The 15,108-nt window shown below is 42.3% G+C and overlaps 1 protein-coding gene across 1 annotated transcript in view; it reads left to right on the top strand.

Annotated features, from left to right (window-relative positions):
- The first annotated feature begins 5,309 nt into the window (after positions 1 to 5,309).
- The window catches only part of LOC108678859 (serine-rich adhesin for platelets), a 37,844-nt gene continuing 28,045 nt past the window's right edge, over positions 5,310 to 15,108 (top strand). The window contains exons 1-9 of the mRNA XM_018167354.2: positions 5,310 to 5,391; positions 6,298 to 6,572; positions 6,981 to 7,040; positions 7,354 to 7,482; positions 8,070 to 8,267; positions 10,004 to 10,123; positions 10,496 to 10,598; positions 12,257 to 12,369; positions 13,659 to 14,154. Of these exons, the coding sequence (XP_018022843.2) occupies positions 5,310 to 5,391; positions 6,298 to 6,572; positions 6,981 to 7,040; positions 7,354 to 7,482; positions 8,070 to 8,267; positions 10,004 to 10,123; positions 10,496 to 10,598; positions 12,257 to 12,369; positions 13,659 to 14,154 (1,576 nt within the window). The remainder of the gene's footprint in view (positions 5,392 to 6,297; positions 6,573 to 6,980; positions 7,041 to 7,353; positions 7,483 to 8,069; positions 8,268 to 10,003; positions 10,124 to 10,495; positions 10,599 to 12,256; positions 12,370 to 13,658; positions 14,155 to 15,108) is intronic.

Here is a 15,108-nt window from a genome sequence, read left to right as displayed (position 1 = left end):
ATTAATTTTAGCATTGTATGTTTGAGTTGCATAAATCAATTTTGATAAGACAAGAACGAGCAATCGCGTATTCAAAGCCTTTTTCATGTGAAACAGGATTTATTTTTCATTTATTCAGTACTAATTTTTCTTAATGTATTTTTTCTTCATGTACTCGTAGCTACACTCTAGGATCATTCAATGAACCAACACATCCCGCAGGTTGAATATTCGTTTTCCCGACTCAAATGACGGTTAGGGTACATTTGCGCTATCCATGTTTTACTTTTTCAAATTGAATTTGGAAAAATTAATTTAGCGTTAACTTGATCTTGTTATACGTATAATCTTTTAAATATTAATTTACTTTGTAATTTGTTTGCACGCAGATGTCACTCGATTCGTCAATAAAACTTGCACGCTTAAAGTATATGTAGGGAAGGAAATTCAACGATGGGAAAATTTCTCATTTAGTATTCATACATATAGAGCCAAGCGAAAACGTAAGTTTTAGTGGGATTAGTATTGTGACTTTCATATTGTGATCGATTATACATTATAGAGATCTCGTTTGATTAACCCTTTCACGAGCAAGTTACCATATATGGCCACTTGAAATCGCCTCACAAAGAGACCCACCACAGCTTCTGGTTGTGTGTGAGGCTTCCTTATCATGCCTCAGTCAATCACTAATTATCTGACCATCGTTCCATGCCATTACCTTCAAATTAACCAAATTAAATGATGGCTTTGACTCGGACGGTGAAATTGACGCTCTATTCGCATTTTTTTCAAAAGGCGGAAGTATCAATAGATATATAATTATTTAAGGTAACTTGATTAAATTGAATTAAACTAAATTGTTATGTTATTAGTTTTTCATTTGCATAGCTAAATTTTAATTAGTAAGAAAATATTTTGTGCAGCAACCGCATTTAATAAATTCTTCTAGAGCGATTTAAACCTCCAATATGCAATTTTTTAAAAAATACATAGGAATAAATATTTCGTATAGTACTTCTTACTTACTTGAACTGGTTTCTGAAACTTTAATTTCTGGATATTTCAATGCTTGCCCGCTAAAGGGTTTAAATATTTTTCATTTCCAATCATATTTGTTGTTAGATCTCTCATACCTTCGTAACGCCATTATTTTCAGATCAACTGTGTGTGGGTGATGATCACAGCCAGACGAATCTCTGCGCTGCCTAATTAGCCAGACAAAGTCTGTGCCAGTGTTACCCGTCCTAAACGAATACAACTCATACTATCGTAGCATAATAATATCTTTTTTAACCCTTGCGTTGCATGATAATATCATTTTATTACGATATTAATAATTTATTACTTTTAACATTTTAACTTTTGGTAAATGATAATACAATTCATAAATCATTTGGGGAAAAATTGTATTGCGCCTCTAATTTACCAGCATCTACTCTTCCTGCTTAGAGGGAATTGATTGATTCTCTTTTGATTGACTACGTCACTACGATATAAATTGAAACATCGTAGCAAACTAGGAAGAATGTGATACATGTAATATTATATGTACAAGTTAATGTATTATTATCATAATAGATTGAATAAGTAATGTAACAGAGAGAAATAATCATATATGAATATATTCAATTTGAACAGCCTAACAGGATAACAGGTGCCATTAATATTTTTATTTTAGTTTGTCCTCAAAATTTTCGACATGGATGCTGTTCATAGAAAATTCTAGCAGCCATGAATTGTGGGTATTACTATGTTGAATTTTTCCTGATTTCTTGTGTTCTTTCATTTTTGTGTTCGTTTTCTTCATATTTATCGATTGGTATGCATCTTTAAACAAGTTAGTTGGTTATGAAACTCGTATCTTAACGCACAGTTTTATCTTTGATGTACTACGACTGTCTATTATTTTGTATCTATACCTTTATTAACTTCTATTTTTTGTTTGAGTGATCATCTTTACAATTATTAAAATTCAAATTGCATGTTCTCTCTTACTTTTCTTAAGAGGCAGACTGTGCCTTAATATGGGCTTCACCTTTCTCTGTGGTGTAACCACCTTAGCCTCAGGGTCGTTAGCTTTAATTGAATACTTCAATAAATATTCCTACCTTGATAAGAAGGACAGAGTTTTTCATCAAGCCTAATTTACTCTTTAAGTCGGAGTCTGCCTTTCCTTCTACTTTCAGATTTTTCCATATATCATATATGGCCTCTGAGTAGCCTCTTAAAATTATATAAACTAATAAAGCCGGTATCAAAATATTTTTTGTAGGTTTAAAAGGTTGTAATGTTGTAATGAACTAATGTTAATAATGTAATACAGTGAAATACAGTTCTAGGCTAAACAAATTCATTATCTGATTAATAATTTGCGTAAGTTTAAAGCTATTGCTTTTTTTTCACCTCAGCATAGCAGTTACTCAGGAGGGGACCGTCAGCATCTCGGAAGTGGCAGGTTGGCCCAGTGGTTAAAGTTCAGAGTACCAGTGCGAAAGAAGGCTGCGAATAAGCTACCAGAATTTGGAAATAAAATGGCAATATGCGAATAATAAAGAATACATTGATTTGATAGCAATGGAAAAAGTTAAATATTGTTTGAGGCTGCGTGAAAATGAGGTCCGTATGTTGTGTAAGCAAAGCAGGCCTGGAGCTTCCCCTCTATTGGCTGCAGCTCTGTCGGTCTCAACTAACCCACGGTGAAGAAAGCTCAATGAAATTATAAAGCAATTTACCTGCTGCCACTGAGGTAAAATGAAACTGCAGATCAGCTGACATACTCATGACTTTCTACAAGCTGTAGAAAGCAGGTATTTTTACTTATGAGGGTAAACTGCTGCGCAAGCCTCGCTTAATTTGGTGACACCAGGTCGTGGTAACTGAGCTGCCGTGCGGGCCTCTTCAACCTTGCACCATTTTACCTCAAATGTGTCGCAGCTTCTTGCTGTTAGTCAGTGAATTGTAAAATTGCCTTGCAATATAACGTAACATATGTCCTAAGAGTGTTAGGACGAGCATGATTGCAACGATAAAAACGCTCACGTCGACCAATATTTGTTTGATAGAGAAGGAGGCATGGGCTGTAGGTTCCTGCGTCCTCGAGCCCTGATGCTCCCGCAGTGCCAAACCTTGCCGATAATATACGAGGCTTCAGGCCGTCAGACGCGGGGTTTGAGTGAGGTAAACAGCTGCTATATTTTGAAGCGGCATGCACATTTGAGAAGATTGCCTCAACCGAGAAACACATGCAAAGTGAATGAGGGCGGAATAGGTAGCATTTGGCTGGTTGCATGCGAAAATTCTGCATACTAGGAAGAAATTGCTGTGCAGTGCTTGTGCGAACATTAGTTATTTCAAATCTAAAAGACCAACGAGCGCAAACTTAGACCAAGAAAGCTTGTAAATACAGCCACGGGACGAGGATATCCTGGTAACGCAAGGAACAGATGATAAAACACGCTGATGATAAGCGAGATGATAGCGCTCCACATCTTCAGCCGAATAAGGAACCAATAACAACATCCGTGATCCCGAAGATTCGAATTGCGGAAGAGAAATGTCTAGTGTACAAGGTTCGTCCAGTTGTATGCTCTGTAAACGTCCATGCAAGCTGCATTTAGTTCATTCATTTTCAGCCAAATCTATATTTCGCCTCAATAATACAAGTCGTTAGCTAATATTCACATTAATTACTATACTGCACCTTTCGATCTCCATGCCTGCAAGAGACAGGGTCTCTCATCATCAGCACCCCGGGCCTCTCCATGCCTGCAAGAGACATCGTCTCTCATCATCAGCACTCAGGGCCTCTCCATGCCTGCAAGAGACATGGTCTCTCATCATCAGCACCCCGGGCCTCTCCATGCCTGCGAGAGACATCGTCTCTCATCATCAGCCCCCCGGGCCTCTCCATATGCCTGCAAGAGACATCGTCTCTCATCATCTGCACTCAGGCCTCTCCATGCCTGCATGAGACATCGTCTCTCATCATCAGCACTCAGGCCTCTCCATGCCTGCAAGAGACATCGTCTCTCATCATCAGCACTCAGGGCCTTTCCATGCCTGCAAGAGACTCTTAATAATATTTTCGTATGAAAATTTTGCACGTAAATTATGAGAAGAGCACAAGTCACGTAAAATTTTTTTTGTGCATCTTCGACTTCGAACTGTAGGTGCGATAATTCAATTTTATGAGGCCAAATTAAACTATTATCTTTAATTAATAATTGATATGATGAGAATAAGCGCTTGTCATAAAAATAGTGTAATTAAAGATGCTATCATTTTCATGGTGACGTTCGACATAGGAGATAACGTCCAGGTCGCTGATAACAAGTGAATGTTTGTGATATAGCCTATCGCTGATGCATAGCTTATCTTCAACTGATAACGTCTTGGTCATCAGCGCAGCCTATTGTTCAATTGAACAGTGTTCTTCTGTTGATGGTCTGTTGCTCAACAATCTTGTCTATTGCAGTGCAATAACATCTAATGGGCGATCAGTGCTTTACATTGTATTATTTACATTTAAAGTGAATCAGGATAAAAGATTGCAGCGGATTGTGTAGGAGCTTTTTACGAGACTAGCGATAGACACACGGTCCAGCCGAGCCAACAGTGTAATACGCGTACGAACAAATGATCTCTTAAAATGATCAAGATGTACAAATATTAACCCTGATACATGCTCTTGAGTTATTTTTTTTTTCTTGCAATATGGCTTCAGCACATCTCGGGAACATGGATGGCTAACTGGGCACTGATATGCACATAACACCAGTCTCGCTCTTAATGGTTTTATAATAATACTTACAATGATACCTACTCAGCCCCACGATACTTGAAGGAAATTTTGTACTTCTTTCGATTTTGTAATGAACATCAATGAACTAAATCATAAATCTCGTTTTCATTTCAAACTTTTTTTGCGTCGCCTTTAGGTTCGTTTCTCGGATAATAAATAACATTTCAGTTCTCGGTAATTTTCCGCCACTGCATATTGTGGATAAGCGCTGCTATAGCCATGTATATAGCAGCGACAGGTTCACAACACACAAACTTTCTTCTATATTAAATAAAATTATCTAATAAGTTCAACCCGTTAAAACAGAGGATTGAAGAAAACACCTTACTTTCGGTTCCCAAAAGACAGCGTAAATTAGAGCTGTTTTTCAGATAGATGCAGCGAGCGGTATTCTAGTGTTTACTACGCGAGTTGCGTTCAGTGTAGACTGCGTATTTAGGGTATATATATAGTGTATTATACGTATATAAGTGTTCACTAGGTGGGAAAATTATCCTAGTGGGTCTGGTTGAAGAGTTTCGCTCCCATGACTCAAGTGGCCGCGATGAGCTGCCCAGAACGCGCAGCGCTGCTGCTGCTGCTGCTCGCCTCGCAGGCGCACGCACAGAGTGAGCAGCGGGCGCAATGTTGCACTAATATAATATTTATTGATAAATTTTGTCTTGTTCGTTTAGCTTATGTTGAATTGCCCGTTGAATTGACTTTCATTCAGTTGTTTCTTGTTCAAGTAGACTAGTAATACCATCAAGACATAAAGTAACCACATCACCCCTTTGATGTCACCACATCACCCCTCTGATGTCACCACATCACCCCTCTGATGTCACTACATCACCCCTCTGATGTCACCACATCACCCCTCTGATGTCACCACATCACCCCTCTAATGTCACCACATCTCCCCTCTGATGTCACCACATCACCCCTCTGATGTCACCACATCTCCCCTCTGATGTCACCACATCACCCCTCTGATGTCACCACATCACCCCTCTGATGTCACCACTTCACTCCTCTGATCTGACGGAATGCATGGCAGGAGTTGCTACAACTTCCTCTATCTGCAACTCATGTGAACAATGTCGGACAATATCACCATAAAAGTACCCCTAACAAAATTTAGATGCGGGCCCGACTCTGCACCAGGCGCCGCCCAGGACTCGGGGAGCTCGTAAATCAGCCGCAAATGTCAGCTTCGGCTGGATTTTAATTGCGGCCTCTGAGTAGCTTGTAAGCTCGGCGTGACTCGAGAAGCTGCTACTAAGCCAGGACCCTGTCACTCATAATAAATTAAATTCCATCATCCACTACAATCAAGTTTACCATCATTATCGCTATCAACGTCACCAGCAATTTCACTATCGCGTTGATCATTAATCTATTACCAAAATCTCAAACATCACTATAAACATAATCATAATATGTTAACTATTATGTTATTATCAGCCTTTAATCATCTACGTCAGCATCATCAGCACCACAATAGTTTGGCTCTCACCATGTCTGTGCCGCAGGTTGCGAGGAAAGCTTCGACCTTCCGGTGACGGCTTTTGGCGGGCAGCTGGTGTACAACGCACCTTCGTCCACCTCTGAACTGGAGACGGCGGGCGCCGAGCTGCTCACCTTCTCCTGGCTCGATGATACCTTCACCACCCCCACCGTGCTAAGCGCCGAGCCTTCTGTGGACTACTTCACCAGGAACCTCTTCAACGCGACCACCATGGACGTCTTAGTTGCTAAGGACCTGGCAGGCCTCACCGACTACAAGAGCCCCGGCGATGACCAGACGGTGAGTGGTGGAGGGTGGGGGTGGTAGTCATGGCGGTTAACACTTAATGAATAATGAGTTTGATGAACGTGAAGTCTCTTTAAGATAAATTAGTACAAGAAGCACACAGGCTGGCGGGATCATGAACTCCCTGTGAGTGTGTCGCTGTGTACTGAAGAGCCTTGGGTGTTGATTTATTTACTCAGATAATTATCAGTAGCAACACAAGATGCGTTGGTGCCAGCCAACCATTAGACAAGTTACGAACATGCAGAAACCGTTGTCCCAAAGATACGCATCTCAATGGGCCGCATCCCTGGCAACGAATTCATTCTAGCTTCATTTCAGATTTTTTCTCATAACAATAATATTAACAGGTTAATAAGGTTCATGCACTTTGGTCTCCAGTTGCTGCTTCTTCTGTTTCAGGCCACGACGTTGATTTTGGGCCTCGTCTTCGCATACATCGATCCTCCGGCAGAATACCAAGTAAGCCTCGCAACTCATCAAGAGAATTGCTAAACCCTCATCATCTTCTCAACAGACCTAATAAGCCCTCCCTCAACTGACAAACTATATGGCCCCCCCGGGCAGCAGATCTCATGAGGCAGATTTGTTCATGACTTATTGGATGCAGACCTCAAGGCAATATTGGATGCAGTACTTATGGCTATTGATGTTCCATGTTCATCTGATTAATTGCGTCACCTTGATGAATATGATTAAATGAGTTAGCAAAAAAAAATGCACAATAAAAGGTATGTAATAACAGGTTCAAAATAACAGATGTTAAACATTGCAGGCGTGCACCTTGAATTTGAACTTCCCCCTGAAAGACGAGAACACCTACACCCCCACCACCGATAAGTCGCAGTACGAAGCAACCGTCAGGGAGGACTACCCTCTAGACCTGACCATTCCTTACCTGCAGGTATGATTTTATGCAGACCATTTCTTACCGGAAGGTATAATTTTATGCTAATCATTCAACCTTCTCTCGCTGTGAAGTTTCGCTTTCCTATAAGTCTTACGTTCAAAGTTATTGGTCATTCCAGTCATTATCTTCCTGATAAATAGTATGAATAAATTATTCCATCTTTCCCGTCCCTCTATAATGAGTACAGTTCCAGGTGCGTTAACCTCTTATAGCTGTACAGATCCTGCATTCAGCTGATCCGTGACGGAACCGTTGAATTGAAGTCCGTTGTATTGAATGAAATTGTAGCAGCTCACCCGCCTCTAGCTGGTCAAAGCTGGCAGCAGTACTCCGGAATGTAATCATTCCGGAGTAATCATTGGCGCCGCTTCCTCTCATACGCAAATGACGAAACAGATGCATGGGTCAGTTCGGTTAGAATATGAATGAGAAATAGGATCGGTCCAAGTACCTAGCCCTTTAGCTTTTCATCCACCAGATTTTGCATTCTACACATTACCCTTTCTCATTTAAGTTCACCCCACAAAATGAACACCGCATTATGAGTCACCTGAGTGTCCAGCTCATGATCATCGTCGCAGGTCATCGTCGTGGACCTTGATGGGTCGGATCCCAACAACGTCCTCTCTGCCGTATTCGACGATGCGTGCCCACTCATGAGCGACGCCCCTTCCTACAGCGCTGCCAACTCCGAGGTCGCCATCACCTTCTCTCTCAGGCAGAAACTCGACTACGACACCATGGACTCTCCTGATGTCACGTGCAACCTGACCATCGCGGTGAGTGGGCGAACATTTGCACATGTTTTCTCGTGGCGAAATTTTTAAGTTACCTCAAATACCTCAACTAAGTTAGTAAATTTTAAGTTTAAAAGTTACTGGGCCCTGTCTGAATGAGCAAGGAAATTTCTAGGAGGCCAATTTCAAATGTCGCTTAAACATATTATGGGTTGACGTTGTTTCGGACCATAAAGTGACTTCGGGTAAATGAGCTATTCACAGCATCCAGGCAGGTATGTTATTTGGTAGAAAATGTAAGTAGAAAGAGCGTAGAATGGGTGTTCCCTGAGTACCGTGCGAGGGTGTGCCATGAGTATCGTAGTACCGTGCGAGAGTGTACCATGAGTACCACGCCAGGGTGTACCATGAGTACCACGCTTGGGTGTACCATGAGTACCGTGCAGGGTTACACAATTAGTACCACGATAGGGTGTACTATGAGTACCACGCTAGGGTGTTGCAGTAGTACCGCGGGTACAAGGGTGTACCATGAGTACGACGCAAGGATGCATCATGAGTACCACGCTAGGGTGTTGCAGGGTGGCCCAGTGGTTAAAGTTCAGAGTACCACGATTGGCGCAGAGAGGCGCGGGTTCGATCCCAGCTCTGTGCGCCAGTTTCTGGTCAGAATCGGTAAGGAGGCCGGGAGGTTAAGCATAGCAGAATTGTAGCAGTGAGTTGCGAGTTCGAGACCGCAAAATGCTGTGAATGTTCTGCGATGTTAAGAATCGGCGACAGGCCTACGGCCTAATAACGCTGAAACCGCTATTTTTTATGGGCAGGGTGGCCCAGTGGTTACAGTTCAGAGTACCAAGATTGGTGCAGAGAGGCGCGGGTTCGATCCCAGCTCTGTGCACCAGTATCTGGTCAGAATCGGCAAGGAGGCCGGGCGGTTAAGCAAAGCAGAATTTGAATCAGTGAGTTGTGAGTTCGAGACCGTAACAAGCTGTGGATGTTCTGCGATGTTAAGAATCGGCGACAGTCCTATGGCCTAATAAACGCTGAAACCGCTATTATTATTATTTATTATTATGAGTACTGTGCATGCTGAAGCTGAGCCTAGATTTGTTCAGTGGCGATTGTATGAGTATGCCAGTGTGAGCCTAGAGAATACAAACAGCTCAACATGAATTCATAATATAATAATAATAATAATAAAAGCGGTTTCAGCGTTTATTTGGCCGTAGGCCTGTCGCCGATTCTTAACATCGCAGAACATTCGCAGCATTTTGCGGTCTCGAACGCGCAACTCACTGCAACAATTCTGCTGTGCTTAACCGCCCGGCCTCCTTACCGATTCTGACCAACTGGCGCACAGAGCTGGGATAGAACCCGCGCCTCTCTGCGTCAATCTTGGTACTCTGAACTTTAACCACTGGGCCACCTCATGTCCACGAAGTTCCTAATGCTGTTATAATATTTGTCGCAAAAAGTTGGCTAAAAGAACATGATGTAACGTGCAATAACATTGTTCAATATCAACATTGCTTCCTTCCCGGGAACTTTTCCACTCTTTTCCTTTTAGCGTTTGAGTTCTCTGATTTCCTTAATTAGCGATGTCGTACCATCTCGCGCGGCTGATATCTCGCGCGGCTGATACTTGAAGCTAAATATGTTTTGGCCAATAATCTGCTCGACCTAATCTGTTTGCTGGCGCTTAATTGTTTGGTATTAGAGTAACAGGTCCACCATCTTGCGTGGCTGACATTCGCAGCTGACCAAGTATTTCTGTTCAGGATGGAGGGCAGCCGTCCAGGGAGGCGATCGTGACGATCGTGTTGACAGTCACGAACTACGAGGACGAAGTGCCGGTGTTTGTGCGGCCCTTCTACAAAAGCACGCTCGAGTCGCAGCAGGTGAGGCATGCTCATGGATCTTAACTAAACATCATTCGTGAATCAAATGTTTTCTTGCAAGATTTGGGTTTGAGCACTGCCAGATATGACAACAACATCGTCATCACGGCTTCACAACAACAACGCATACAGCGCAACTCAACAGTCAAGATGTTGAATGTTGTATGGATGTCCAACCGCTATTCTAACCTGACGGCTGGTTGACGACGAGTCTATTATAGGAAAGAAGTTAGGTAACTTTGTCTCATCGTTTATCGTAGAACATCGGCATACGTTGGTCGATTTCTTGACATGTCGATCAACTGCTATACCTGTTGGTACATTCCATATAATGAATGATTGATGTAGAAGATTTCTATTTGAACCAACCAGGAGATCGGCGTCCCTCTCGAAATTGAACCGTCAGCCATTGAAGCCACTGATGCTGACAAGGGTGCCGTCATCACCTACAGCATGGAAGTGGATGACATGGATGGTGAGTAATGGCTCTGTGTGCGGTGAGACCGATTAAGATCCATTAAGGGGACCGACCTGGCTAAAATTTTCAATTTTGGCGTTTTCCACTTTTTGGGCTCATCTTAAAGCTTACTTTTTGACGCATCCAACGGTGCCAGAATCATCCCTCTACGTCGAAAAATGATTTCGTGACAGCTTCCCAAAGAAGGGCAGTTTTTAGGCCCTTTAACAAATGTCTATGGGATTTAATTACAGGGCTGGACAAACTAAAAGAAACGCCTGACGTAAAGCGGCCAATCATGGCATTATCCGGTGCTCATACTCATCTTAAAACTTACTTTCTGACGATTCCATTGGTGGCAGAATCATCTCTCTACCTCCATTTTTACGTTCACCACGCCCCATGGAATGGGGGGTGGTGGGGGGGGGCCTTCACTAATTGCTAAGGCAATAAATAGGAGGCGTGACTACATATACTGTGGGATGCAACGCAATCTTTCAGTGCCTATCATGACAGCAAGGTGGAAGGTGGCAGCCACTCGCTCTACACCTTCCTTTCTTACTTTTAAGGCTTAGTTTCGGTATGTTGGCTACGTTACGACTCTTTTACGTCATTTTACGTGCCGCCCGGCAGTCTTTTGGCCGTACTGAAAACCTCATACTGCTCTCACGGCAAATCTATCTCCTCCTACAGTTTCCAAGCTACAGCAATGAGACATATACCATTCGATTTGCAAAGACCAGGCCTATCGACTCTAACATCACTTTTTTGAATTTCGGTCTTGTTCGTTTTTTATATGGGGAAGAAGGGGGGGGGGTGAAAAATGTAAAAAATGGGAAAAAAACGTCATAAAAAAATTAGGTGGAAAATGAAAAAAGTGATGTTAGAGTCGATAGATATGGTCTTTACGAATCGAATGATACGTGTCTCGATGTTGTAGGATGATATTTGTGGGAGGAGATAGATTTTCTAAAGTACCCCTTTTTAGCCGTTTTCTATGAATTTCACGTTTTCTATCAATTTTTTCGAAAAATTCATACGAGCAAAATGTTTTTCTTTTTACATTTTAAGTATGTATGTGAAGTTTCATGACGATCGGATGATAACTGTAGAAGTTTCTCCGGGGGCAGCCCGGTCCCCTTAAATATGATGGAGTATAGAAAGGCGAGGCCCTCTCATTTCTATAGTCCTTTGATTTAGAAGTTGGGACCGAACTTCGACATCGCAGTGATCCCTGGCTCTGTTACTACCCAATGGTCATTCCTCAAATTAGTTAGGAATATCATAGCTTCAATGGTCTATACTCATCATAGCTAGGAATAGTATTACACCAAGTGATGAGTCTGATGACACATGATACCTCTGGCAGTGATAAGTTAGGACGTTGACGTATCACGGGTGCTTTTGAGCATCAACCCGCCCATCTTAATTATAAGATGCCGATTTAAACTGTCGAGGCAAATATGAATATAAAAAATCAGATCAGTACTCACTGCAGTGTGACAGAGAGCGCATTTTCTCACGTCCGTCCGTCCTTTACGGACGGACGGACGTGACGGACGGAAGGACTACTGTACTGTACTATAACATTGCATTGTCGACATTGATGGTTAAACTTTCTTTTATATGCCTTTGTCTCGCGCAATAGTTTACTTTAACGGAAAATTTGAACACAGATCCTAACTGGAACGACTACTTCATGATCGACCCCAGCACGGCGCTTGTGACGCTCCAAACTGACATACCAGATGACATGCTCGGCGTTATCTCGGTTCATTTCATCGTGAGGGTGAGTCATTTTACACGTTCGTTATTCACAACACATGTTAATTCTCTGCTGTGTCTAACTTCGTACTTCCCGCACTCAAACTACACGCCAGTTCTTGACCTATTTATATGCCTGACCTTCCCCTATATTTGTTCTTAGTTGAGGTAGTTAACAGTATATATTCATCAAGGCTACTCCAGTTTATTATAGGATGCCAGTACGTAGTTAACTGACATACAGGGTAGGCTCATAATTTTTCCTGAAGCACCTCATAATTATTGCTACATTGATATTTTGGGTTAGTAGCCTACCTGAAGTTTTCAAAATTTCCGCTAAATCAACGGTCCTTCAAAGAAATCTTTCTAAAGTTTTTTTAATTTTGTAAACCCAGGTAGGCCTAGAGCTAACTACGGCGTTACTATACGTACAAGCCTCACTTAGAACCTCAACCTGCACTAACCTTGCAGCTTTTGATATTGTCGTTACTGGGTTACTTGAAAGGCATCCTAATTTATTATGAAATACCTCAAGTTTTCCTCCATTTTCGTTTTATCTGACCACCGATCACAGAATAATTCATAGAATAATTCTAGTCGAACTTGGATGATGGAGTAGAAGCCAGCTGCTGTGGTTGACTGTTGGTTGCCAGTTGCTGTGGTTCAACACAGGCCAGAATTGTTTCATTGCAAGGAACACGGCCAAGTAGTCATCTTTAATTAACGACCAATGATATTGTTAGTAGTTTGTATTATCAATATTTCTTGCGTGAAAAAATATATAATTCAGAATTCAGTCAACGTTATCACTCTCTATAGGTTGCCTGCTTCACACAAAACATAAGCTGATGATGGTCCTTTGCTCTAGAAGTGGCGCGAGACAAAGCTTATAGTCGCACGCAGTGGATGAAAGTGAAACCCGTAAAGGAATTGCCTCGGCCAGTGACTGCGCATACAGCTGCGCATTTATCACAATAATTATTGCTGTTAAAAATATTTATGCACATGAGTGAAGCCAATAAGAAATTTCAAATAATATATTAAGGAGAGTATTGTTTAAAAGGTTTCCAGACACGTCAGCTTATAAACGTTCGAATTCAACCGCGATTGAATGTTTGAAACCTTCAAGGGCATCCAAAAAACGCTCTGTTGCGTCGGCTCCGACCAGCATGATAGAATTTTTCAGCAACTCGGAGGAACCTTACTTACTTTTCAATACAACGTCATAAACTTTAATCCTAATAGAACAAACGAATACTTTGCTAGAAAAAGGTTGGTACATTGAATGGTAGTGATTTGTGAACATTTTTCCAGGCAACTGATGCGGGCAACAACCAAGACACTACCATCTTGGAGATCTTCCTTCCTGCGGCGCCGACAACAAGTACGACTTCCACTACCATAACAACCCCAACCACTATCACTTCTACTTCACCTTCTACTTCATCATCTACTTCTACATCACCTATGACAACTCCTACCACCACACCGTGTCCTACTTTCACTCCAACCACTGCATCCATGACTACAGTTTTTACAGATACCACTGCAGCTTCTACGGACACTTCAATAGCCACCACATTTATGACGGTCCCCATGACGACAAGCTCTTGTCCTCCATGCCCAACGACGATGACAACGATGTTCACAACGCACCCGAGTACGTCACCAACGACGTTCACCACAAACCCGAGTACGTCAACGACTACGCAAGAACAAACTACCGAATCCCTGTCATCTGAGACACAACTCACATGTCAGCCTTGTACCACCATCGTCCCTACCTGCCCCACGATACCTGCGACCGAAGGTACTACTCTCAAAGGGTTATCACCATGAGCTCGTCCTACAAGTGCTAATACTCGGGACTATCGCCTGATCTTTAGCAAGCACTCCGTCAACTGCATGACTCGCGGGGCTCAAGTTGTGGTCACTATAGGTGCTTATTCACAGGGCTGGTATTAGCTGCGAGTTTTCGCGCTCTAAGTTTTGCCGGCTGAAAGCCTATACACGAGGAGAGTATTTTGTAAACAGTCCGCAGGTGCCAGTGAGTCGTTGGAAGCCGTTGGGTGAGGTCAGTGCATGGTGGAATATGGAACCTTACGGTAATAACGAGTTTGGGAGACGTTTGATGAAGCAGTTGGTGGCATAGTCGCCACTCTTGCTAAGGAGGTGAAAAACTTCGCAGATCAGGGTAGAATCAGAATGTGAATGAGAGACCTTATAAGGTCACGTTTAGGTTTCAATGCACTAATTTCTCAATTAATTTTTAATGGAATATTCATTGTGACGCACATTCCACTGTAGATCATACTTATGGAATATCTATAAGAACAGTTCAATTTCATCAGAACACCTCTTGACTTTATTAAAACCGTCGTTGCTAGGAAAAGACATAGTTCGTTACATTAGAAACACTTGCCCCAAGCAGGATACAGAGCGACACAAATATGCACACTATAACGGCTGCCGCCGCGCAACTCTCAATACCATAGCTAGACCGTAAATCAACAACCGCTGAACTGCTTCAGACGCAAACTCATCAGCTACTCTCATCTGAAGAATAAATCATCACAATATTTGGAATGCAAATACTCGCAGCTAATGCTAGCCCCGTGCATAAGCACCTTATGATTTACACATTATGATTACAAATTCCTTCAAGTCCTGTCATCCGTCCTTGCTTATCTCTCGTTCTGTCAACAACACATTTCAGCCCTTCCACCACCTGCACACCCGTGTTTGTGTTAGGTAAGCCACCACT

This window comes from Hyalella azteca, unplaced genomic scaffold (assembly GCF_000764305.2).
Source record: "Hyalella azteca isolate HAZT.00-mixed unplaced genomic scaffold, Hazt_2.0.2 contig6695, whole genome shotgun sequence".
Lineage (NCBI taxonomy): Eukaryota > Metazoa > Arthropoda > Malacostraca > Amphipoda > Hyalellidae > Hyalella > Hyalella azteca.
This window is presented reverse-complemented; position numbering and strand designations above follow the sequence as displayed.